The sequence below is a fragment of the Pristiophorus japonicus genome, chromosome 8, assembly GCF_044704955.1.
Source record: "Pristiophorus japonicus isolate sPriJap1 chromosome 8, sPriJap1.hap1, whole genome shotgun sequence".
Classification (NCBI taxonomy): Eukaryota; Metazoa; Chordata; class Chondrichthyes; family Pristiophoridae; genus Pristiophorus; species Pristiophorus japonicus.
This window is the reverse complement of record NC_091984.1, coordinates 77,090,550-77,116,544: the sequence shown is the minus strand read 5'-3', so window position 1 is coordinate 77,116,544 and position 25,995 is coordinate 77,090,550. Positions and strand designations below refer to the sequence as shown.

The 25,995-nt window shown below is 45.5% G+C and overlaps 1 protein-coding gene across 2 annotated transcripts in view; it reads right to left on the bottom strand.

Annotated features, from left to right (window-relative positions):
* Positions 1 to 25,995, bottom strand: part of oma1 (OMA1 zinc metallopeptidase) — a 68,193-nt gene that overhangs the window by 16,229 nt on the left and 25,969 nt on the right. For both annotated transcript variants that reach the window (XM_070886946.1, XM_070886945.1), the window contains exons 4-8: positions 25,802 to 25,975; positions 23,396 to 23,503; positions 18,771 to 18,899; positions 16,538 to 16,612; positions 13,431 to 13,580 (exon numbers count right to left, since the gene is read on the bottom strand). In XM_070886946.1, the coding sequence (XP_070743047.1) occupies positions 13,431 to 13,580; positions 16,538 to 16,612; positions 18,771 to 18,899; positions 23,396 to 23,503; positions 25,802 to 25,975 (636 nt within the window). The remainder of the gene's footprint in view (positions 1 to 13,430; positions 13,581 to 16,537; positions 16,613 to 18,770; positions 18,900 to 23,395; positions 23,504 to 25,801; positions 25,976 to 25,995) is intronic.

Below are 25,995 nucleotides of genomic sequence, written 5' to 3'. Positions count from 1 at the left end.
ATGCTGGATTAACTAATGAAAGAAATGTAATAAATGCTTGTGAAAGTGATGTTAGCAACAAGTTTGTACTGTTAAATGATGGTGCTAGAAATTTTAATATGGTAAATGTAATCCTGTATGGAGACACTGATATAAAAGAAAGTGTTGTAAGTGTTAAATGTGATAATGAAAAAGAGAGATAACAGTGTAGAATCGACTATTTGTGATCGGAGCCAATGTGTCATGCATGTAGAAAGTAGACTGTTAAAGGACACCGGGTTCTACAGGTACAATGTAAATGCGAGAGGTATCCCCCCGTGGGAGACACCCAGGCTCTGCGGGCTACCTGACCATATAGCCTAGGCTTTTGGGACAAATGTGATGCCCCAGGAAGGGGTCACACACACCCAGTGGGAGCAGACCCACTGCAGGGACAGTGGTCAATGGGCAGCACACAGCCACCACCACTGGCAACCTGTCCCAGACCAGCCCTACATCCCCTGGCCACCAGGGCCAGCACCGGGAGCAAGAGGCCAGTACCCTCCAGCTTTCTTGGCAGACCCTGGGATGACCAGACTTCCACCACCAATGGAGGACAAGGAACCCACACAGTCCTGTGGCCCTGCCCACCACCAAACCCCACTACCACACACCATCACCTATCCATTCTACAGTGTATGTACCCTACCCATTGCACTGGCTCCATCATTGAGGAATCCTCCAACAGTGACACCCACATGGTCTGTGTGTGAGGGAGGGGAAATGGATGAGGCCAGCCTCAAGCACAGGGATCACACCTGGCACCCACACAACCCTCACCACAACCTCCCACAGCCCACTACTGATCACCACCCCAGGTCATGGCAATAAGGACTTGGGAAAGGTTTAGGGGGGGGGTGTTGTTATGTATGCATGCCAATGATGTAATGATGTACTGTAACACTAGACCTGAATGTATCTTTACCCTGTATATGCCATACCTGTACACCAGAGGGTGCTGCTGCTGGAGACCTAAGAGTCACCTGTACACTGCAGGTAACTCAATATAAAAGGGAGCTCACCTCTTGGTGTCCTCACTCTAGGAGCTGCAATAAAGTATTACAGTCTGTATAGTTCAAGTGCCATACCCCTGCCTCGTGGAGTCATAAACAGAGTGCCTACATACACAATATAAACGATCTCCACATATTATGTCCAGGGGTGCGCCCATATTGGCCAATATATAATGTGTCAGTAGTGTAACCTGGGGACCGTAATTAAATTGATATCATATTCTTTTGCCCTCATTTTAATCCAACTAATTTATTTTTCCTCGTCACAAACAAGGAAAGTAATAATCATACACCAGTTTGACACTCATAGCGAGCTTTAAAAATATAAATTTTCTTGGACAGTCTTTTTTTCTGAATGCTGGCCAACTAGCTAAGCCAAGGCCAGCATAGCATCTACCCTCTCAACAGACTCAATAACTGATTGATTTTGAACACGTTTTATTTTTTGTTTTGTTATTGTTGATCACACATAATGGGAGGGGCTATCTATCTGATTTCTTCTATGTTCAGAGACCCGGCAATAAAACCTGCCCTCCCCAACAAAGTCTGGCCACCCTATGCTGGGCTCAAATTAATTAGAATCATCTAAACAACAATGTGGCCCCAAGTTTCCACACGATAAAAAACGGGCACCCCTCCGAGCTGGGCGCCCGTTTTTCGCGCCGAAAACGGCGCCGGAAAAAAAACGCGCGATTCTGGAGCACCCTGCAGCTCCATGTCTGCTTGGCGCAGCTCCCAGGGGGGGCGGAGCCTACCACTTGCGCCGATTTTGTAAGTGGGAGGGGGCGGGTACTATTTAAATTAGTTTTTTTCCTGCCGGCAACCCTGCGCGTGCGCGTTGGAGCGTTCGCACATGCTCAGTGTGAAGGAAACATTGGCACTCGGCCATTTTTGTAGTTCTTTGTAGCTGTTTAATTTTTGAACATTTTTTAATAAAAACACATTGCCCTTCCATGATCAGCACTGAGGCTTCTTGCAGCAGTGAGAAGGCTGCAGGAAGCCTCAGAAAGTTGAGGCAGTCGTTTCCCGACGGCCTCCCCCCCGCCTGCCGTCGGGGAATGGCTGCTGAACTTGTGAGGCTTCCTGCAGCCTTCTCACGATCTCCTTCCCCCCCCCGCCGACCGTCTGGAACGGCTTCCTCCCCCCCCCCCCGCGGGAACGAACGGCTTCCTCCTCCCCCCCCCCACCCGCGGGAACGAACAGCTTCCTCCTCCCCCCCCCCCGCGGGAACGAACAGCTTCCTCCTCCCCCCCCCCCCCGCGGGAACGAACAGCTTCCTCCTCCCCCCCCCCCGCGGGAACGAACGGCTTCCTCCCCCCCCCCCGCGGGAACGAACAGCTTCCTCCTCCTCCCCCCCCCCCGCGGGAACGAACGGCTTCCTCCTCCCCCCCCCCCCCCGCGGGAACGAACAGCTTCCTCCTCCCCCCCCCCCGCGGGAACGAACAGCTTCCTCCTCCCCCCCCCCCGCGGGAACGAACGGCTTCCTCCCCCTCCCCCCCCGCGGGAACGAACGGCTTCCTCCCCCCCCCCCCTGCGGGAACGAACAGCTTCCTCCTCCCCCCCCCCCCGCGGGAACGAACGGCTTCCTCCCCCCCCCCCCCCCGCGGGAACGAACAGCTTCCTCCTCCCCCCCCCCCGCGGGAACGAACAGCTTCCTCCTCTCCTCCCCCCCCGCGGGAACGAACGGCTTCCTCCTCCCCCCCCGCGGGAACGAACAGCTTCCTCCCCCCCCCCCCCCCGCGGGAACGAACAGCTTCCTCCTCCCCCCCCCCCCGCGGGAACGAACAGCTTCCTCCTCCCCCCCCCCCGCGGGAACGAACAGCTTCCTCCTCTCCTCCCCCCCCGCGGGAACGAACAGCTTCCTCCCCCCCCCCCCCCGCGGGAACGAACAGCTTCCTCCCCCCCCCCCCCCGCGGGAACGAACAGCTTCCTCCCCCCCCCCCCCCGCGGGAACGAACAGCTTCCTCCCCCCCCCCCCCCGCGGGAACGAACAGCTTCCTCCTCCCCCCCCCCCGCGGGAACGGCTGCCTCAACTTGTGAGGCTTCCTGCAGCATTCTCCGTGCCTGAAGCACTTTCACACAGGTAGCAAGATGGTTTATTTAATCTTTTCTTTGCTTATAAATTTTTATTCAGGTTGGATTTATTTGTATAATATTTGTACAAGTATAAATAAGGATTTATTATAGAATTTAATGACTTCCCTTCCCCATCCCCCCCCCCCCCCCACCTCGTTCTGGACGCCTAATTTGTAACCTGCGCCTGATTTTTTAATGTGTAGACAAGGTTTTTTCAGTTCTACAAAAATCTTCACTTGCTCCATTCTAAGTTAGTTTGGAGTACGTTTTCACTGTGGAAACTTTGAAATCAGGCGTCAGTGGCCGGACACGCCCCCTTTTGAAGAAAAAATTCTGTTCCAAAGTGAAACTGTTCTAACTGACTAGAACTGCAGAAAAAAAAATGTGGAGAATTGCGATTTCTAAGATAGTCCGTTCTCCACCAGTTGCTCCTAAAAATCAGGCGCAAATCATGTGGAAACTTGGGCCCTAAGTGTGGATGTTTACTGGACGCTTGGCTCAATAACATGTAAACTCCTCTTTGCCTCCGAGGATTAAGGAGCATTCTAAATTTGTGCAAACCCACTGTCATTTAAAACACACCACTTCAATGTAACTTATTTCCAAATCCTTTCTGTGGAAAAATGGCCAAAAATCACAAAATTATGTTTTCTTGGGCTGATGTGTCCTGTCAGTCTTACATGATTCCCCAATCTGACAGTGTTGATTCTGATGAAGGGTTACTCCTGGAATAGCCGGTCTTTCTATTTTAGATTCTGATTTGACTTACTGTGCAATACCAGTATTTCTGCTTTATTATTGGCCAGATTTTCAAAACTCTTATATGTCTGCTTACACTTCTTTTTCCATTATTAATTCCAAATCCACAGTTAAAATGGAAACTGTCTATTTAAACTTGCTGCACTCCTGCCAGTCGTGGCATGGTAGCACCTCAGGTTTGCATTTCCCAGCTCCTCAGCATGTACTGCAGACAAACCCCGATGCTGCAAGCAACTCTACCTTTCTGCTTCCCAAACTGCTGTATGTTTTGCTATTTAACTATAAATTACATAAATTCAAAATATTCTATAAAAATAAGGACAGAATGTATGACTTTAAAATTTGGACTGAATGACATCAGTGTGCCCTGGTCCAATTATCCCCTGCCCTGGAATCCTGCTTCACCTAAAGGCAGCACTTGGGTTTGAATTTTGCGGTCAGCGGTGAAGGAACGGCGCTCACTATTCATTACGCTGACAGCTGCTCACAGAGTTTTCGCGGGCTGATGAGTGTAGACTTGCTGTCATCAGGCATCTCATTCAGCGCGGCACCATCTACAGGGGATGTGTGGCGTCTGTGAGCAGGCAAGATACAGCGAGGCTCTTCAACTAATCAGATTGAAGATTTCGCACTGAGACATGCACGACTAAAAATTCAATTAGGCCTGAAAATGTGCGGTCGGCCCGCGCCCTTTGAAATGAATGCAGGCAGCCCGCTGAGTGCTCAGCAGGGAGCCGAAGTTCGTGCGAGGCTAGCTCTATTTAAAGCTAGCCTCCACTTTTAAAGGCAGTCTGCACCTCTTAAAGGTGAGGTGCATTCTGAATTCAGCAGCTGCTGGAAGTGCTCGTCAAGGCAACTGGCACTTAGTAGTGGCTCAACAGGGCAGAGAAAGAGTATCAAGGTTTTCTGATGCAGCTCTGGAGATCTTAGTGCAGGGAGGAAACAGGTCCTCTACCCGCAAGGGTCCAGAAGGCTCTCCAGACTTGCAGTCAGAAGGTAGTGGGAGCAGATAGCTGAAGCAGTCAGTGACAGCAGTCTTGCCCCGATGACATGGATCCAGTGCCAAAAGAAGTTTAATGACCTCACGAGTGGTCGTGGTGAGTGAATGCGTTTTCAAAAGCCATATCCCACCAAATGCACCCCTAGCCTCACAGACTGCTCAATGCACCACACCTCCAACACTCACCTAACAACAATCTTTATCAATCACGATTCATACCTCACATTCATAGGTTCACCTCACCCTCACACACTTATCACAGCTGCAAGCCTCTCACTCACATCTCACAACTTGCACACTGCCAGCCATTCAATCACGACAGGCACATCACCCAAACACATTGTACCACACCCACTGACGCACTTCCCTAGCTCTTGCAGGGCAAGGTGGCTCACAACTGCAGACAGCAGCAGCTAACCAGTGGGGACAGGGAAGCCTGCATAACCTTACCCAGCTGGAGGAGACCGTGCTTGATATTATTAGAGGGGCTGTCATGGAGGCCATGGCAATCAGCGAGGCTGTAACCATTGATGACGGTATCCTCATAGCTAGTTCTCCTTCTCACATCCCACTTACCCCTCATCCCACAATCTCTTCTCACTTACAAGCTGCTGATGGTGTAAATATGTACATCTTGTCCGCCAACCCTTCACCACAATCCTATCTAGTATCTTTCTCTTTTCAGATACCCAAGAACTCCAACCTGCCCAGCCAGTGCAGGAAGAGCAAGTGGAGAGTGATGGAGAAGAACCGTCACACGATCTTACACTCGCAGGCACCAGCTCAGAAACTGGCACTATGCATACTTTAGAGGGTAGTATAGAGGCGGGATCTTCATGTGATGAGTTTCGGGCACAAGTGGCCTGCAGCCAGGGCAGGGGAAAGGCTAGAGCAGTTGCCAGGAGGGTGAGGTCGCATACGAGTTCTGCTGCAAAGAACTCAGATGAGCACTTCAATGGGGCAGCCTACAGAAGAAGGGTACGGTAGCATTGTGGTTATAAGAACATAAGAATTAGGAACAGGAGTAGGCCATCTAGCCCCTCGAGCCTGCTCCGCCATTCAAAAAGATCATGGCTGATCTGGCCGTGGACTCAGCTCCACGTACCCGCCCGCTCCCCATAACCCTTAATTCCCTTATTGGTTAAAAATCTATCTGTGATTTGAATACATTCAATGAGCTAGCCTCAACTGCTTCCTTGGGCAGAGAATTCCACAGATTCACAACCCTCTGGGAGAAGAAATTCCTTCTCAATTCGGTTTTAAATTGGCTCCCCCGTATTTTGAGACTGTGCCCCCAAATTCTAGTCTCCCCGACCAGTGGAAGCAAACTCTCTGCCTCTATCTTGTCTATCCCTTTCATTATTTTAAATGTTTCTATAAGATCACCCCTCATCCTTCTGAACACCAACGAGTAAAGACCCAGTCTACTCAATCTATTATCATCTCCGGAATCAGCCTAGTGAATCGTCTCTGTACCCCCTCCAAAGCAAGTATATCCTTCCTTAAGTAAGGTGACCAAAACTGCACGCAGTACTCCAGGTGCGGCCTCACCAATACCCTGTACAGTTGCAGCAGGACCTCCCTGCTTTTGTACTCCATCCCTTTCGCAATGAAGGCCAACATTCCATTCGCCTTCCTGATTACCTGCTGCACCTGCAAACTAACTTTTTGGGATTCATGCACAAGGACCCCCAGGTCCCTCTGCACCGCAGCATGTTGTAATTTCTCCCCATTCAAATAATATTCTCTTTTACTGTGTTTTTTTCCCAAGGTGGATGACCTCACACTTTCCGACATTGTATTCCATCTGCCAAACCTTAGCCCATTCGCTTAACCTAGCGAAATCTCTTTGTAGCCTCTCTGTGTCTTCTACACAACCCGATTTCCCACTAATCTTTGTGTCATCTGCAAATTTTGTTACACTACACTCTGTCCCCTCTTCCAGGTCATTTATGTATATTGTAAACAGTTGTGGTCCCAGCACCGATCCCTGTGGCACACCACTAATCACCGATTTCCAAACCGAAAAGGACCCATTTATCCCGACTCTTTGCTTTCTGTTAGCCAGCCAATTCTCGATCCATGTTAATACATTTCCTCTAACTCCGCGTACCTTTATCTTCTGCAGTAACCTTTTGTGTGGCACCTTATCGAATGCCTTTTCGAAATCTAAATACACCACATCCATCGGTACACCTCTATCTACCATGCTCATTATATCCTCAAATGTTCCTGGACTAATAGCATAGTGAACCTATGATTGTGAGGCATGAGTTCAAATCCCACCACGGCAGCTGGGGAATTCAAATTCAGTTAATTAAATAAATCTGGAATAAAAAGCTATTATCAGTAATGGTTACAGATTGTCGTAAAAAGCAATTTGGTTCACTAATGTCCTTTAGGGAAGGAAATCTGCCATCCTTACCTGATCTGGCCTATATGTGACTCCAGACCCACAGCAATGTGGTTGACTCTTAACTGCTCTCTGAAATGACCTAGCATGCTATTCAGTTTTACAAAACCGCCACGAAAAACAATAATAATAAAACTGGGTGGACCACCCGGCATCGAACTAGGAGCCGGTTTCGGACATGACAAAGGCACAGCCAGCCCAGTCGATCCTGCAAACTCCACTTCGCTAACATCAGGTAACTTGTGCCAAAATTGAGAGAGCTATCCCACAGACTAGTCAAGCAACAGCCCGACGCAGCAATGCTCACAAAAGCATATCTTACAGCCTGCTCAGAGTGGTCTGCACAGAGCTTAAAGAGAGTGGACTTAAACAGAGTGATTTATTTGGGAATTTGGAAAGAGTGGGAATTCGGAGAAGAGGGGGGAAGGAGTTACAGCTTTTTGTTCACATTATTTGTAGTGCTTTGTGTTACAAGAGGCAAAAATCAAAAGTTTGACATCGGCTCAAGAGAAACAGCTGATTGGTGAGTAGCCAGTGAGTGTTTTAGTCTTCTAGTTTTAAGTTTATTTCAAATAGTTCATAGTTTAGTTCATAGTCAAATAACTAGAGGCATCGCAGGGCAGCTCAGTTATGTGAAGTGCTCATCCTGCGCCGAGTGCTGAAGGGCTGCAGCAGGTGGTTAGAGAACCAACACGAGGGGAAAAACCTATTTAACCTCGTCCTCGCCAATCTACCTGTCGCAGATGCATCTGTCCATTACAGCATTGGTAGGAGTGACCACCACATTGAAGTCCTGTCTTCACACTGAGGACACCATCCATTGTGTTGTGTGGCACTACCGTGTTAAATGGGATAGATTCAGAACAGATCCAGCAGCTCAAATCTGGCCATCCATGAGGCGCTGTGGGCCATCAGCAGCAGCAGAATTATATTCCACCACAATCTGTAACCTCATAGCCCAGCATATCCCACACTCTACCATTACTGACCAACCCTGGTTCAATGAGGAATGCAGAAGAGCATGCCTGCCAGGAGCAGCACCAGGTATACCTAAAAATGAGGTACCAAACTGGGGAAGCTGTAACACAGGACTACATGCATGCTAAACAGCGGAAGCAACACGCTATAGACAGAGCTAAGTGATTCCACAAAAAATGGATCAGATCAAAGCTCTGCAGTCCTGCCACATCCAGTTGTGAATGGTGGTGGACAATTGAACAATTAACGGGAGGTGGAGGCTCCATTATTCCCATCCTCAATGATGGCGGAGCCCAGCACGCAAATGCAAAAGACAAGGCTGAAGCATTTTCAACCATCTTCAGCCAGAAGTGCCGAGTGGATGATCCATCTGGGCCTCCTCCTGAGATCACCACCATCACAGAAGCCAGTCTTCAGCCAATTCGATTCACTTCACGAGAGATCAAGAAATGGCTGAGCGTACTGTATGCAGCAAAGGCTAAGGGCTCTGACAACATCCCGGCAGTCATGCTGAAGATTTGTGCTCCAGAACTAGCTATGTCTCTAGCCAAGCTGTTCCCGTACAGCTATAACACTGACATCTAGCTGACAATGTGGAATACTGCCCAGGTATGTCCTGTCCACAAAAAGCAGGACAAATCCAATCCTGCCAATTACCATTCAATCAGTCTACTCTCAAGCATCAGCAAAGTGATGGAAGGTGTCGTCGACAGTGTTATCAAGCGGCACTTATTCACCAATAACCTGCTCACTGATGCTCAGATCCCGCTCCGCCAGGACCACTCGGCTCCAAACCTCATTACAATCTTGGTCCAAACATGAACAAAAGAGCTGAATTGCAGAGGTGAGGTGAGAGTGACTGCCCTTGACATCAAGACAGCATTTGACTGAGTGTGGCATCAAGGAGCCCTAGTAAAATTAAGTCAATGGGACTCAGGGGAAAAACTCTCCACTGGCTGGTGTCAAACCTAACACAAAGGAAGATGGTTGTGGTTGTTGGAGGTCAATCATCTCAGTTCCAGGACAGCGCTGCAGGAGTTCCTCAAGGCAGTGTCCTAGGCCCAACCATCTTCAGCTGCTCCATTACAAGATCAGAAGTGGGGATGTTCGCTGATGTTCAGTTCCATTCACAAATCCTTAGATAAAAAAGCAGTCCGTGCCCGCTTGCAACAAGACCTGGATGGCGTTCAGGCTTTGGGTGATAAGTGGAAAGTAACATTCATGCCACACAAGTGCCAGGCAATGACTATCTTGAACAACCGAGAGTCTAAACACCACCCATGACATTCAACGGCATTCCCATCGCCGAATCCCCCACCATCAACATCCTGGGGGGTCACCATTGACCAGAAACTTAACTGGAAGATCCATGTACATACTGTGGCTACAAGAGCAGGTCAGAGGTTGGGTATTCTGTGGCGAGTGTCTCACCTCCTGACTCCCCAAAGCCTTTCCACCATCTACAAGGCACAAGGCAGGAGTGTGATGGAATACTCTCCACTTCCCTGGATGAGTGAAGTTCCAACAACACTCAAGAAGCTCGACACCGTTCAGGACAAAGCAGCCCACTTGATGGGCACCCCATCCACTACCTTAAACATTCACTCCCTCCACCACCAGCGCACTGTGGCTGCAGTCTGTACAATCTACAAGATGCAATGCAGCAACTCACCAAGGCTTCTTCGACAGCACCTCATAAACCTGCAAGCTCCACAACCTAGAAGGACATGAGCAGCAGGCGCATGGGAACATCGTCACCTCCAAGTTCCCTTCCAAGTCACACGCCATCTTGACTTGGAAATATATTGCCCTTCCTTCATTGTCGCTGGGTAAAAGTTCTGTGACTCCCTCCCTAACAGCACTATGGGAGTACCTTCAACAGACGGACTGCAGCAGTTCAAGAAGGCAGCTCACCATCACCTTCTCAAGGGCAATTAGGGATGGACAATAAATGCTGGCCTTGCCAGCAATGCCCACATCCCAATAACGAATTAAAAAAATGCACAGAGAAATGTTTGGTACAGTGGCAGGTGTGCCAGAGATCCTGTTGTCACTGTCGAGGAGCATGGAAGAATCTAGCTCCCACCTTGCACAAGGCTTTGTGCAATGTTTGGAGCCCATGATTTCCAGGATGGAAGTGATGGGAAACTCCATTAGAGCACTTGTGGACCCAACCATGATGCAGAGCCTGATGGGTAATGTCTCGGCTTCCATTGCAGCACAAGCAGAAGCGCTGCAGTGGAACCTCAGACTTCTGCCATTTACCAGTGTGGAAAGGGGTTTGCAGGGTATCACAACAGTCCAACAATCTGTCCTCCAATAGATTACTATGATTGCTGAGGTGCCACACCGGGGGGAGTGGCAGTGGCTCCGTGGAGCACGAACCTGCTGTCCTCTCTCAGGATGACAGTATTCATACTTCTACCACTGCCACTCTGCCACTGCCCTTGCGGTTGCCTGTCAACCAGCCAGCCCAGACTACTGCCACCCATGCCGAGGGGGTGTAGTCTTCAGCCAGGATTTCTCCACGAAGAGCTGCTCGAGGTCATCCTCCAAGACCATTTGCAGTCTTCCCCACTGAAAGTCAGCAGCCTTTCACCACCCATGCTGCATCCACTGGGGTAGCACTTTGTAGCAGCATTAGGACAGGAAAAGGCACACGGAAGACAGGCACTAAGAGAATGCACAAGGGTGATTGACTTTGTTATGTAGTATTAGATTGACTGATTTATAAATGTGGTTTGGAACGTTTGTTTTGTGGTGGCTTTCATTTCAGCATTGTGACCAAGAGGACGCTGTGCTGTTCCGTGACAGAGGAATGGTAAGATGGAGAAGTGTTGAGCAATGGGGTTTGGAGTTTCATTCAGAGGAACTAGTCTGATGATGCGCTCATAGACAGCACTCGTCCTCCTTTTCCTCTTCCACCTCCTCTTCCTCCTGAGGTGCTCCCGGAACCTGAGGTGGTACGGGATGTACCCTCATGATGGCCAAATTATGGAAGATGCAGCAGACCACCATGAATTGAGACACTCACTCCGGTGAATATTGGAGGACTCCTGCCCAATGGTCAAGGCAGCGGAACGGTTGTTTCAGCACCCCGATGGGTCTACTCGATGGTGTTCCTCGAGGCAGCATGGCTCTCATTATATGAGTGCCGGGCACGAGCGGTGGAGATGTGGAGGGCAATCATCAGCCAGGTGTGGAACCCTTGTGGTCAAGCAGCCACCCTCAGGTTCGATGTGGTGGCACAGCGGATTGGCACAGGATGAAAGCATCATGACTGCTGCCAGGATAGTGAGAATACAGCAGCATAATGTGTTGGGCATGGTCACACACCAACTGCATATTAAGAGAGTGGTACCCTTTACAGTTAATGTACATCTCACCACTGAGATTCATCCCCCACAAAGCCATGTATGTGCAGTATATGGTACCCTGCACCATGGGGAAGGCCCGATATCCTGGCAAAGCCACATGCGCACTCCTCCTGCGTCTCTCTGATTAGGGAGAAGACAATGAAGTCCCCTCTCCTAGTATACAGCCTCTGTGACCTCACAGATGCAGTGGTAGACAGCAAACTTTTGCTATGTCACCTGTTCCAGCCTGGAAGGATCTGCTGGTGAAAAGTTTTCGGGCCACGGTCACACTGAGGGTCACTGACAATGCTGTTGTCAACCTGCTCTGAGGCTGCATGTCTGGTTCCAAGGGGTAGCAGAGTTCTGTGACCACCTCCTTGGTGAAGCAGAGCCACCGAACACACTGCTCCTGGCTCAGGCGCAAGTCGGAGAAGTGCTCCCTGAAGACCCTAGGTGGGTAAGGCCTCCTGCTGAGAGCCCTCCTCCCCCCCTCTGCGAGCAGTTTGTCTTCTTTGTTGCCTCTGCTCCATCTCCCTGTCATACTGCAGCACGAGGGGGACTGCAACTGGAGCAACCTAGTAGCCCTGCAAACTGCAAAAGCCAGTACAAAAACAAAAAGCAACTTACCTGCAAGTTGGATGTATCCCTTTATGCAGCACTGGTGGGAGGTCCCTCATACAGCTGAACGCACGTTCAGATGTGTGTGTTTAGGAGAGGGAACTGAATGAAATGGCAATGTCGAAAATGGCAGGTTGTGTGTCAAATCAGCGCTGCATGCTGTCTGACGCCACGATCTGCTGACTCTGCATCCTGCCAGCGCACCCACCTTGTCACCCTCATCAGATGGCACGCAGGCACTGCCGGAAGTGGGAAAAGCGAGGCACGTGCCATTTTAAAAAATAAAACGCCCCAAACTACTGGCGCTACAGGATTGAATTTCGCGACCGCAGATTCTAAACGAGGAAGTATAAGCCAGGAATTATAAATTAGATTTAAATCATGTACAGGAAGCAAAATAAAGATTGGGAAAGAAAGATGGGATGAAGAGAGAGAGATAAAGGAGACAGAGAAAAAGTAAAAGAAAATTTATTTTAATTTAAATTTTTTTAAATCTCAAACACTAATTAAATTCTGAAGGAATGAGACTCCACACTTGTAACATTAAATGTTCAGAGCCAGAGAGGTTGTGTGGCAGTAATTATGACTGATCACATCCTAAAAATTCACTTATACCTGAATGCACCAGCCCCAACTTTTCCTGCCATGTTAAGTGAATAACTAGTGGATAAGTACCGCAACTTCATGCCCTTACATTTATTTCAATGCCGAGTCTACAGGAGATTGACTAGCATATATTACATATGAAGACATAAAGAGGGTAATTTTCAGCTTCTTTGCCTGAGCGGTAATGCTTTGGAGTGTATCGTATGCCATTACAGAACACGCCTGATTTTCATCCCATTATTTGCAGCTCCACCAGCTTAGTGTGCCAGGTGATAAGGTTGAAAATTACCATCATAATCTCAACTTCAAGAAGTTAAGATCAAGCAACAGAGTAGAGATAGAGATTATCATGTGAATCTGAAAGCTTTCTGATTTTTGGGTTAAACTGATAAAACCCAATTAAGTCTTAATAATGTCATCTAAACTTCATCCAAATTAATAACAAAAGAAAACAAACTACACAGTATAGTTATCCATCAAAACACTTCAAGAGAGGTCACAGCTGCGTCAATAAAATAAAATTTAAAAATCACATTTAATGGATTAAGCGCCTAGCTCTACAATTCTCTTGAGGAATGCAGGTTCTTGTTTACCTCAGGAATTAATTTATCCAGGTGTTCAACTCGACGTTCATTTGACGGATGTGTAGAAAACCATTCAGGAATTTGAGATGCTCCAGAAACTATTTTCACCAGTTCCAGTTGCTGCCAATATACACTGCTTGCTCTCACATCCACGCATGCCTAGATTCATGAGAAAGACTCGTCAAACAATAAAGTTTGTCATTAATACATACCTTTGTTTAATCACAAAATACATTTGATTTGTTAGCTTTCAATTATTTTTATAAAAGGAAGCATCTTTTCTGAAGGTAATGACAATCTGGCTGGTTGCTTTGTAAGTGTTTTTCACGGTTGTTTTTTAAATTACAGTTTATTTACCATTATTAGTCCTTTTCTAATGAAATCTGAAATAATTCACTGTTGGTGGATCACATTGTATGTATAATTGAGAGTGATAGCAGCTGCAATATCTCAGGTATACAAATAACACTTAGCAAAATGCTAAAAATAATGGAGTGGCAAAGTACGTTGAAGTCCCAGAGGTATAATGTGGGCCTGTACCTGTGAAATAGATTTATACACATTGACAAGATTATGTGCAGATAAAAAATGGAAAGATGCTTGGTGCCCACAGTGCAGACATTTAAATATTTAGTTCAGAATGTATTTTAAAGAAATAGTCCAAGATAAAGCCAGACAAAGATCTTATGCTCGGTAGTTCCACAAAAAATGAAATTATTTGCAATGAAAAGATTTTTAAGCTCTCCCAGTTAGCAAAGGTAGTGAAGGGTCTGAAATTCCAGTTTCAATCGCCGATCTGTGCTAAGTTATCTGATCTCAGCCAGTTGGTAGCAAGTCAGCAATGCGGGGTGGGGGTAGAGGGTTGAAATCAGCCATAGTTATTACTCCTGATTGTTATCTAGTGACTGTTGCTGAAAATGTCACCTGTCCACTGGATAATGACATGATCAGATTCTCATGTGTGGCCCATTAATGAACAGCCTGAAGATATTCGCCAGTTAAGGTCACAAATGAAGGATGGCTAATTGGGTGAAAGCATCTGGCACGATGCACCTCAGCACTAGTCAGTGCCATTGGTGATATTTTAAGACAGAATTTTTTAAAAACCTACCAATCAGCAGCCTCCACATGTTCAATGGAACGATATTCCACCTGAAATGTTAGTCTATCTTTCTCTTTCGGGTACTGACTTGACTTTCTATATATTTCTAACATTTGCGTTTTTTATCTCAGATTTCTAACACTGACAAGTTTTCTTTTCATTTCTATGAATTAGGAATCTTTGTATCCTTACTCAACAAAAAAGGGTAAACATTAGAGTCATAAATATAGATGTTAGCCTTAGCATCAGTCCACTCCTAGGAGTCTGATTCCTCTGTAACAGTGAGAAAATTGAGAACAGTAATTACATTTCAATGGACGCGACTGTTGCCAATGAACCTGAAGCTGCATAGAAGCGTACTGCACATGCGCGCTTCCAGCTAGTTAGGGGAACGGGCTCGTTACATTTTTTTTAAAGCCAGGGAGGGAACGGGCTCTGGGGAAAATTGCTGGCGAGGGAGCGAGCTCTGGGGAAAATTGCTGGCGAGGGAGCGGGCTTTGGGGAAAATTGCTGGCAAGGGAGCGGGCTCTGGGGAAAATTGCTGGCGAGGGAGCGAGCTCTGGGGAAAATTGCTGGCGAGGGAGCGGGCTCTGGGGAAAATTGCTGGCGAGGAAGCGAGCTCTGGGGAAAATTGCTGGGGGGGGGAGCGGGCTTTGGGAAAATTGCTGGGGAGGGAGCGGGCTTTGGGGAAAATTGCTGGGGAGGGAGCGAGCTTTGGGGAAAATTGCTGGGGAAGGAGCGAGCTTTGGGGAAAATTGCTGGGGAGGGAGCGAGCTTTGGGGAAAATTGCTGAGGAGGGAGCGAGCTTTGGGGAAAATTGCTGGGGAGGGAGCGGGCTTTGGAGAAAATTGCTGGGGAGGGAGCGGGCTCTGGGAAAATTGCTGGGGAGGGAGCAGGCTCTGGGAAAATTGCTGGGGAGGGAGCGGGCTCTGGGAAAATTGCTGGGGAGGGAGTGGGCTCTGGGGAAAATTGCTGGGGAGGGAGCAGGCTCTGGGAAAATTGCTGGGGAGGGAACGGGCTCTGGGAAAATTGCTGGCGAGGGAGCGGGCTTTGGGGAAAATTGTTGGCGAGGGAGTGGGCTTTGGGGAAAATTGCTGGCGAGGGAGCGGGCTTTGGGGAAAATTGCTGGCGAGGGAGCGGGCTTTGGGGAAAATTGCTGGCGAGGGAGCGGGCTTTGGGGAAAATTGTTTGGGGGAAAGGGGGAAGCAGTCTCTTTTAAAAATGCCGGGTAGGGAGCAGAGTCTGGGGAAAATTGCCGGGGAGGGAGTGGGCTCCTTTAAAAATGCTGGGGAGGGAGTGGGCTTGTGTAAAAAAAAAATTGAAACATCATGCTTCTGGTTCCAGATTAATGCGCAGTATACTTCTGCGCAGCCTCCAGTTGTTGGCAGCAGGCACTCCGTTTTTCAATAAAGAAAGACTTGGATTTATATAGCGCCTTTGACGACCATCGGACGTCTCAAAATGCTTTACAGCCAATGAAGTACTATTGGAGTGTAGTCACTTGTAATGTGGGAAACGGGGCAGCTAATTTGCAATCTCACAAACTGCAAGATCTCACAAACAGCAATGTGATAATGACCAGATAATCTGTTTACTGTTATGTTGGTTGAGGGATAAATATTGGCCAGGACATCGGGGATAACCATGCTATCTTTTATGTCCACCTTGGTTTAACGTCCTATCCGAAAGACGGCACCTCCAACAGCACTCCCTCAGTAGTGCACTGGATTGCCAGCCTAGATTTAAGTGCTCAAGTCCCTGGAGTGGGAATTGAACCCACAAACTTCTGACTCAGAGACAAGTGTGCTACCCACTGAGCCACAGCTGACAATACACAATTAAAAAGCCTATTTTTCACCATGTCTCAATGGCTCAGTTAGCAAAGGTAGTGAAAGATCTGAAGTTCCAGTTTTTGTGGTCAAGTGTCTTGCTACCAACTGAGTCACAAATGAACCTTTGTACTGTTCAATATGACTACAAACTAAGGTTCAGAAATCTGGAAGGCACAAATTACCTTAGCAGCAAGTCGCAGTCCAATTTCATCAGCCTCAATCTCTAGTTTCCGGCTGTATGGTCTATCAAACATGTACTGCAGGAAATAAATTTATTATTGTTAACAGGGATTCATAATACTGACCGATTCTTCAAGTTTGATCTATATTAACAAAGTAGGTAATCAATGCAACATAATTATTTTGCGCCCCCTCTGATCTTACTGAGTATGTTCCAATTCTAGTTTTAAAAGATACTTTCAGCTGTGTGAACTTTATAATTTCATAGCCCAGAGTCAATATCTCACAAGAAGTCAAAAATTGCAAATCTCCTTGTTCAAAGTGAAAGTAACAGCTAGCCATAACATGTGGCGTTCCAAATTTCATTTAAAGAGGTGCTTCACTTTTACAAGGAGCTAGGTGCATGTAAAATAAAACATTATACGATGGCTGTGGGCTCTGGAGCAATGCAAGTACCAGCAATGATGCCACTTTTACACAAGGCTACTTTCAATCAAAACACATCCTCGTTCATATAACCAGGGTTTCACACTGCTGCTACCACTCTAGTCTTCCTCGATTCCGAGGGACTGCCTGTGATGATGACCACTCTAGTTCAGTGTCAAATATCAGATAAAAGCAGGGAACAAAACATTAAATTACAAAAGTGTTACCCAGCAGGAAATATTATGTAAAAATCAGAAATAACAATACTACACCTGAATTTTTCACGCACATTAAAGAACTGACCCCCGAGTGCCAATGCACCAATTAAATCATGACACACAATGTGGTAACTAGGATACTGCAGTTAACTAGGTCAGTGAAACAAAACTGTCAGTACCCATTGCCTTGACCATTTCATCCACTTTCTCCTGAGCACGATGACTTCCAATATGACCCCTTATTTAACAGTGGCAAGGCAGAAATAATAATGGTTACATTTTAGGAGTGCAGAGGCCATTTGAAATTATTATTTTCAGTAAGTTTCATTTTAAATTTAAAAGTAGAGAGGACATTAAAAGTAAAACTTACCTCAAAATAATTGAAAGTTTAAATGCAAACATTTGGATACAGAATTATTTTCAAAGGGCCAGTGGCAGAACTAAGACAAGTTCTAGGTCGGCCAGCAGGGCAAAAGTTGGAATCATTCCCAAGAACAAGGCAAGTCCAACATGTGGGGTTGAAGTGGCAGTGTGGCCAAGGAGCCGTTAGACTGGGGAGAGGCAGAGCCGTCTACACAATCAGGGAGCGGTCTTAGGGAGAACATGAATTGCATTTAAACACATTACTAAACTGTTTAAAAAGTCACATTAAGTTCCTTACTATACAAAAATTACAATAACTGCATACCGTGATAGAAAATATGCTTTGCAGCATTCCTACCCTTGAAAACATTAAAAGAAGCCTTAGCATAATATGTCAATTTTATACCAGCATGGCTAGTCAGAGAATATGCTGAGAGCTAATTTTATTGAAACACTTAACTCTTCCGTAATACTTTTTTGAAAGACACAGCGTTCCCCAAATGACAGTGAGGAAATGCATCACCCAGCAAACTAATCAACCAGATAGAACTGGAAGGCTCCAGTCTGATCGCAGGTTTGTGCTGAGTTAGCTTATGCCAGCGCGAAGAGCAGCAGGGGCGTTACAGCTGACCTCAATAACCCTACACCAGGAAAGGAAAAAAATAAATCAGCAAGGGGTTCTCCTGATTGCTAAAAATCTGCTCACGCTCATTTTTTTACATCAGGTACATGAGGTGCTGGAGAACTACATAAAAACATAAGAAATAGGAGCAGGGGTAGTCCATACAGCCCCTCGAGCCTGCTCCGCCATTCAATAAGATTATGGCTGATCATCAATCTCAACTCCACTTTCCCACCCGATCTCCATATCTCTTGACTCCACTAGACTCCAAAAATCTATCAATCTCAGCCTTGAATATATTCAGAGACTCAGCATCCACAGCCCGCTGGGGCAGGTAATTCCAAAGATTCACAACCCTCTGAGTGAGGATATTCCTCAGCAACTACTGGAATCAGAGCCCAGCACGAGTCAATGCCATGCAGTGAGATGGGAATGTAAAAAAAAAAAAGAGAAAAAAAGACACACCACGTATTCATCAAACCATGATTTTCATCAGTGCAGTGTCATTTTTGTTCATTGTCAGATTACTACTACTCACTACCATTTACTAACTTCAAAACTGATCTAGAAAGATAAATGCACAGAAGAGGGGGAAATATTTCTCACCTGAATCAGTTTGCTTTGGATCCATTGACCCAGAAGAGCAAGACTGTCCCGAGGGAACACAGCCCAAGTAAGTGTCAAGAAAACGAGGGACACAAAATCTAGGAGCTGAATAATACTTGCATGTTCTGCCTAGAAATCAACATGACCAGTATCCTGGTAAGTTAGTGGTTATACATTTCATTGAAAACAAATTATACTCATGCAAACATCATTACAATCCTGCCAGACCTACACATGTGTAATGGAACCTCGTTATCCCTACTCCAATTATCCAGATTTTCATTACCTCATTGCACTGTCTACTAACACCAACCGGTTCCTGTCTGATGTAAATAAACCCCATAACCCATCAAAGATTAAATTAAATTGATGTTAATTTTATTGTACTTGTCTTCATTCCAGGGTCTAGGATATTGCTGTATCAAGGTCTTCAAGTGAAATTGTTTCCCAGTCAAAAACTAAACCCAACATACCTATAAAACCTCTAGTAGACAGATGATATTGCAATCAAGCAGAGTGCCGGGCTGAGCGATCGCGACACCGACCCCGCGAAGAAACCGCGACCAGAGCAGCAACGGAAAGATCACATTTTTTTCTCTGCAGTCGGCCACCTCCCCTTTAATTTTCGCCTGGGTAGCGGCTGGCCACCCGGTATGCGTCCCCTGAAGCAGTCGCTGTTACCGCCCGGCGCAGCTGCAGGGGGTGAAACCCAATTTAGGGAATGCTACCGGGGCGATGCGCACGACGATGACGTCATGATCTCCGGGCGCAGGAGATCATGGTGTAACACCGTAGTGCCGCCACTAAACACCCGCTGAATATGGCAGGAGGCGTTGCCAGCGTCGAGCCCAGGGCAGTAAGACATTTGCCTCCCGGGGGGCGCTAACAGGAGGCGCAAATGCAACAAATTTTTTTCCCCATTGTATATTTTTATTTTTGTATTTCATTCTTAAACTTACAACAATAACTTCCATTTATATAGTGCCTTTAACATAGGAAAGTGTCCCAAGGTACTTCATGGGAGTGTTATCAAGCAAAATTTGACACTGAGCTACATAAAGAGATATTTGGACAGGTGACCCAAAAGCTTGATCGAAGATGTAGGTTTAAGGAGCGTCTTAAAGGAAAGAGAGGTGGGGAGGCAGAGAAGTTTAGGGAGGGAATGCCAGAGCTTAAGACTTAGGCAGCTAAAGACACAGCTACCAATGGTGGAGTGATGAAAATCGGGAATGCGCAAGAGGGCAGAATTGGGAGGAGTGCAGAGATCTCGGAGGGTGCCGAGATAGGGAGGAGTGAGACCATGGAGGAATTTGAAAACAAGAATGAGAATTTTAAAATCAAAGCATTGCCGGATCGGGAGCCAATGTAGGTCAGTAAACTTGGGGTGATGGGTGAACTGGACTTGGTACGAATTAGGATACAGGCAGCAGAGTTTTGGATGAGCTCAAGTTTGTAGAGCATGCAATGTGAGGGGCCGGGCAGGAAAGCATTGGAATAGTGAAGTCTAGAGGTAAGAGTTTCAGCAGCAGAGGAGCTGAGGCAGGGGCGGAGATGGATGGTGTTACAGAGGTGGAAGTAGGCTGGCTTGGTGATGGAGAGGTTATGGCATTGGAAGTGCAACTCAGGGCCAAATTGGACAGTATGTCCAACAGAACAAAGAAGCCGAAAACAGAGGTCAGAACACAATGGGCCTAAAATTGAAGTCGGAGGTTTCCTTCGTACGAACGCCTCCAACCCAGAAAAAATCAACGAAAGTACCTGGTGGTCTCAGAGGAACGTAAGATCCCAGTCGAAGGCCTAGATTCGCTGCGCAGTGCATCGGGAGATGCCTTTCAGGTAGGTAAGTCCAAGCTGGAGTCACGTGGACCTGGACAATCAACCACGATGCAGTATTGTCATTGATAAAAATGGGAATTCCGTTTGTACGAGTTCCCATTACTATCAATGAGAAAACACCCTAAAACACCCAAACACAGCATAATAAATAAAACACCTCATATATTAAAAATTAATTGAAATTAAATGTTTTAGAAAAAAATATATTTTTTGGAATTTCTTTTCACATGTTTTAATTGTGTTAAGAATAAACTTACCTTAATGGACAGGGTTTTTAACTATAAAAATGCGTATTTAAATTTAATTTTTATATGTTCTAAAACTCTTACGCTGGTAAAAGTAGGCTATGTGCCTGCTTTCACCAGGAGTAAAAATTTAAAAGGGCTATAGAGAGGGATGAACTTAAAACAATCACTATCACTAAAGAAAAAGTACTCGGTAAAATAATGGGACTAAAGGTGGACAAGCCCCCTAGACCTACTAGCTTCCATCCTAGTGTCTTAAAAGTGGCTGCAGAGATGGTGGATGCATTGGTTGTAATCTATCAAAATTCCCTGGTTTCTGGGGCGGTCCCAGCAGATTGGAAAACCGCAAATGTAACGCTCCTATATAAAAAAGGAGGCAGACAGAAAGCAGAAACTATAGACCAGTTGGCCTAACATCTGTCGTTGGGAAAATGCTATAGTCCATTATTAAGGAAGCAGTAACAGGACATTTAGAAAAGCATAATGCAGTCAAGCAGAGTCAGCATGGTTTTATGAAAGAGAAATCATCTTTGACAAATTTGCTGGAGTTCTTTGAGGATTTTACGAGCAGGGTGGATAAGGGGGAACCAGTGGATGTGATGTATTTGGATTTCCAGAGGCATTCGATAAGGTGTCACATAAAAGGTTACTGCACAAGATAAAAGCTCACAGGGATGAGGGTAATATATTAGCATAGATAGCGGATTGGCTAACTGACAGAAAACAGAGAGTCAGGATAAATGGGTCATTTTCCGGTTGCAAATGGTAACTAGTGGCATGCCACAGTGATCGGTGCTGAGGCCTCAACTATTTATAATTTATATTAATGACTTGGAAGAAGGGACCGAGTGTAATGTAGCCAAGTTTGCTGATGATGGGTGGGAAAGCAAGTTGCAAAGAGGACACAAAAAATTTGCAACAGGATATAAATGGAGAGAAATTGCAAAATGCTCCAGTACAGCGGGACCTGGGGGTCCTTGTGCATGAAACACAAAAAGTTAGTATGCGGGTACAGCAAGTGATCAGGAAGGCCAATGGTATCTTGGCCTTTATTGCAAAGGGGATGGAGTATAAAAGCAGGGAAGTTTTACTACAGCTATGTAAGTTATTGGTGAGGCCACACCTGGAATACTGCGTCAGTTTTGGTTTCCATGTTTACGAAAGGATATACTTGCTTTGGAGGCAGTTCAGAGAAGGCTCACTAGGTTGATTCCAGGGATGAGGGGGTTGACTTATGAGGAAAGGTTGAGTAGGTTGGCCTCTACTCATTGGAATTCATAAGAATGAGGTGATCTTATCGAAACTTATAAGATTATGAGGGGGCTTGACAAGGTGGAAGCAGAGAGGATGTTTCCACTGATGGGGGAGACTAGAACTAGAGGGCATGATCTTAGAATAAGGGGCCGCCCACTTAAAATAGAGATGAGGAGAAATTTCTTCTCTCAGAGGGTTGTAAATCTGTGGAATTCGCTGCCTCAGAGAACTGTGGAAGCTGGGACATTGAATAAATTTAAGACTGAAATAGACAGTTTCTTAAACGATAAGGGGATAAGGGGTTATGGGGAGCGGGCGGGGTAGTAGAGCTGAGTCTATGATCAGATCAGCCATGATCTATTGAATGGCGGAGCAGACTTGAGAGGCCGTATAGCCTACTCCTGTTCCTATTTCTTATGTTCTTATGAAGGGGTTGACTTATGAGGAAAGGGTGAGTAGGTTGGGCCTATACTCATTGGAGTTTAGAAGAATGAGAGGTGATCTTATTGAAACATATAAGATACTGAGGGGGCTCGACAAGGTAGATGCAGAGAGGATGTTTCCCCTCATTGGGGAATCTGGAACTAGGGGGCATAGTTTCAGAATAAGGGGTCGCCCATTTAAAACTTAGATGAGGAGGAATTTCTTCTCTCAGAGGGTTGTAAGTCTGTGGAATTCTCTGCCTCACAGAGCTGTGGAGGCTGAGTCATTGAATATATTTAAGGTGGCGATAGATAGATTTTTGAGCGATAAGGGAGTGAAAGGTTATGGGGAGTGGGCAGGGAAGTGGTGCTGAACCCAAGATCAGATCCACCATGATCTTATTGAATGGCGGTGCAGGCTCGAGGGGCCAAGTGGCCTACTCCTGCTCATATTTCTTATGTTCACTGGGCATGAGTTGGGCAAATAGCGCTCCACTTACTTACTGGAGCGCAAACGTCGAATTTTTTAAGTTAGAAAACATTAGCGCCTGCCGCTAATTTCTCCAACTTTTAAAAGTTAGCGCCCCAAAGGGTGCACTCCCGAATTTCTCCCCCTAAGCCTCTACCTGCAATAATTACCAACTGCCTTTCCGGTGGTACCAGATTTGAATACTGAATGAGCCCAAATCATACCTGACCAATACATTTTTTCAGGTCTTAGTATTATTTCATTAGGATATACAAGTTGTCCCCTTCCAACAGTGATTCTCACATGTCTAAAGCCTTAGTTAATTTGTGAATGTTTTATGATTGTAACTCCTAAACGTTTCCCTTTCCAAACCACCAAGAGCAGTGAAATTGCACTCACCCCATGTGCAAGGAGGCAATGAGCCATTTCATGACCTAGAATGCATGCCAGTTGATCAGTGTCTGCCACTGCTTTGAACAGCCCAGTCAAAACAAACACCTGCCCGTTCTGTGACAAAAGAAAACCAATACTATTAGAATGGCACACTTCATCAATCAACTCTGTTCAGCCACTAAATTAGCTGACAAATTAACCTAATGTTGAACGAGCCTCTCAATATTTTAACTAACAGTAATACATTAAATTTTGTCTTTGTCAAGGTTGTTTTGAAAATAAAAAGTTATACAGTGTTACATTATAATCTACAGAGGGTTTACTTTTTTTGCAGCTGGAGATGAAATTAACTAACCATTATGATGGTTCAAATCATTCAATTCTTTCATGGTAACGTGCTGCCCATCACTGTACGATGTCCACAACTGACAACCAAATCTTATGGGACATGGTTGGTGGGTGGGAGGATGGGAAAGGGGAAAGGGGAAGTGAACTGCTCCACAAAGTAACAAATGGTGGAGTGCATTTCGAGAAAGCACATTTTGGGGTGCACAGTTGAAATTTTGTAGGTTATGACATCATCTGAAAGCCAAGATGTGTTACTGACTTGAAGCATAGTCCACTTCTATATAATATCACTTATACTTGCTGCACAGTTATTTGGTAGATTGAAGGAAAAACTATTGGGCTGAATTTTCCAAAGAGACACATCAACTACAGCACAGGACATCTGTTTGCCACAGAGATGCCCTCCTAATCACTGTCTTTTAACCAGCTCAGAGGTAACTTGAATGGGAGCAGTAGGCTTCTGGGCCTCTGCCAGGAAATTGAACTGGGGGCCTGCTGCAGTGGGAGGAAGAAGGCAGCTGCCAAAAAAACAATTTTTTTGTTAAATATTATTCTTAATGCTGATGGGACTTATGCACAATCAACGACTACAAAGGCTTCCTTCCTTTGGAACCCCGCAGACTCCTCTGCTGGCCATTGAAAATAGCATTTAAATTCTGTAAAATTAACATACATATACAGTACAAACATACCAACAGAAGGACAAGCAAAGATCATCAAACCTGCCCCATCCAGTTAACAGTGCAACCACATATATTGCGTATAATGTACAGATACATTTATTTCAAATGGTGGATAATCTTCATCTTTTAATAAAAAATGTTTTTAAAATATTTTCTTTCTTTAGTCAAAACATTTTTAGGCCAGTGCACTCTCAATCCCACCAATGAGGAGTCAGTTTGAGATCACTATGGGTCACATACACTGTCCATTCCATTTAGTAAATATGGTTAGGTTGTCATCGTGATGGTGAAGATACACAATCATAAGCAAAAAAACCCACCCAAATCAAGTGTTTTGCCACTGGCACACATCACTGAAATGAAATGGCGCAGATTAACCCTTTTGAGTACTGAATGCCTTTTGGAATGTGCATGTTGGTTAAATGATTTTGGCAGTACAATCACTAGCTGTTCCATTTTTAAATGTTATATATTTTAATTCCCAATTCTCCCAGCCAATCATATTCTACAGTATAGGAAGTGGGAAACTGACCTGTTCCAAGTGAGCAATTAATTTCACATGTAGGTTAGTTTTGCAGAATTTAAATACTACTTCAGACTTTGAGGTATATTTTCTATGTGTAACCAGATGTTGATTGTAATACTGTAATTATATTTAATTTGAGAAAGAATTTTGCTCAACCCTGTAAATCTGATCTAAAGAACATACTGAAGTAGTAAAACCTATTTTCAGCAGTAAATTAGTTTGTAATCCAGGGAATTTATCTTTCCTGTGACCTTTTCCCCCCGCCCACCGTGGGTGGTGCACATGATGCACTTAGAAGCCCAGCACAGTTGAGATTGGGAACTCAGTAATATGAAACTGTGCCCCGTCCCAGTGATGGGGCCCTGTGCGCTGGAGTCCTCCACGCCCTTCATTTGTACATGGCTCATGGTAACTCTGCTAAAATTCACAATTATTAACGTCAGCTGGAGGCCTTGATTAAGTAACATTCTCAGCTATATTTTAGTAAGAAATTCTAATTGGCACTTATTCTTGTCTTGCTTGAGTGTATAAAGCAGCATCAAGTATAGATTTGTCGGGATTCTGAATGAATTGGAACGTGAAACTGATTAAGTTGAGCATTGTTAACAAAAGCTGAAGTGTTAGAGACATTTCACTGATTAAACATTCTAATGATATATTAACTGCAGAATACTATCAAGTAAGCCGCAAGAGAGTATAATATGGGAATTATTTTTCCATTGTAAAACAGAATTCATAACAGAATTATATATCAGAATTCTGATAATACAGTAAAGATCCTCAATAAAACTGCTAATGTAGCATATTAAATGTTTACATCTTTAGCCTGAAGTTTTTTCAAGATTTGTTACTTACTGGCAAGACAAAGGCATTTATCTCTGGATCTTCAACAATGTTAATATTCCACTTAGTCTCAGAGACTCCTGGGATATCATTGTTTTTTTCCACCAACTGGTTGAAAACAAAATGAATGGTCTGATAGACTGGGTCAGTCGCAGGCAAAAATTTATCCTTGTAGCTCTCCAGCACCTAAGGGCAGGAAGGAAATA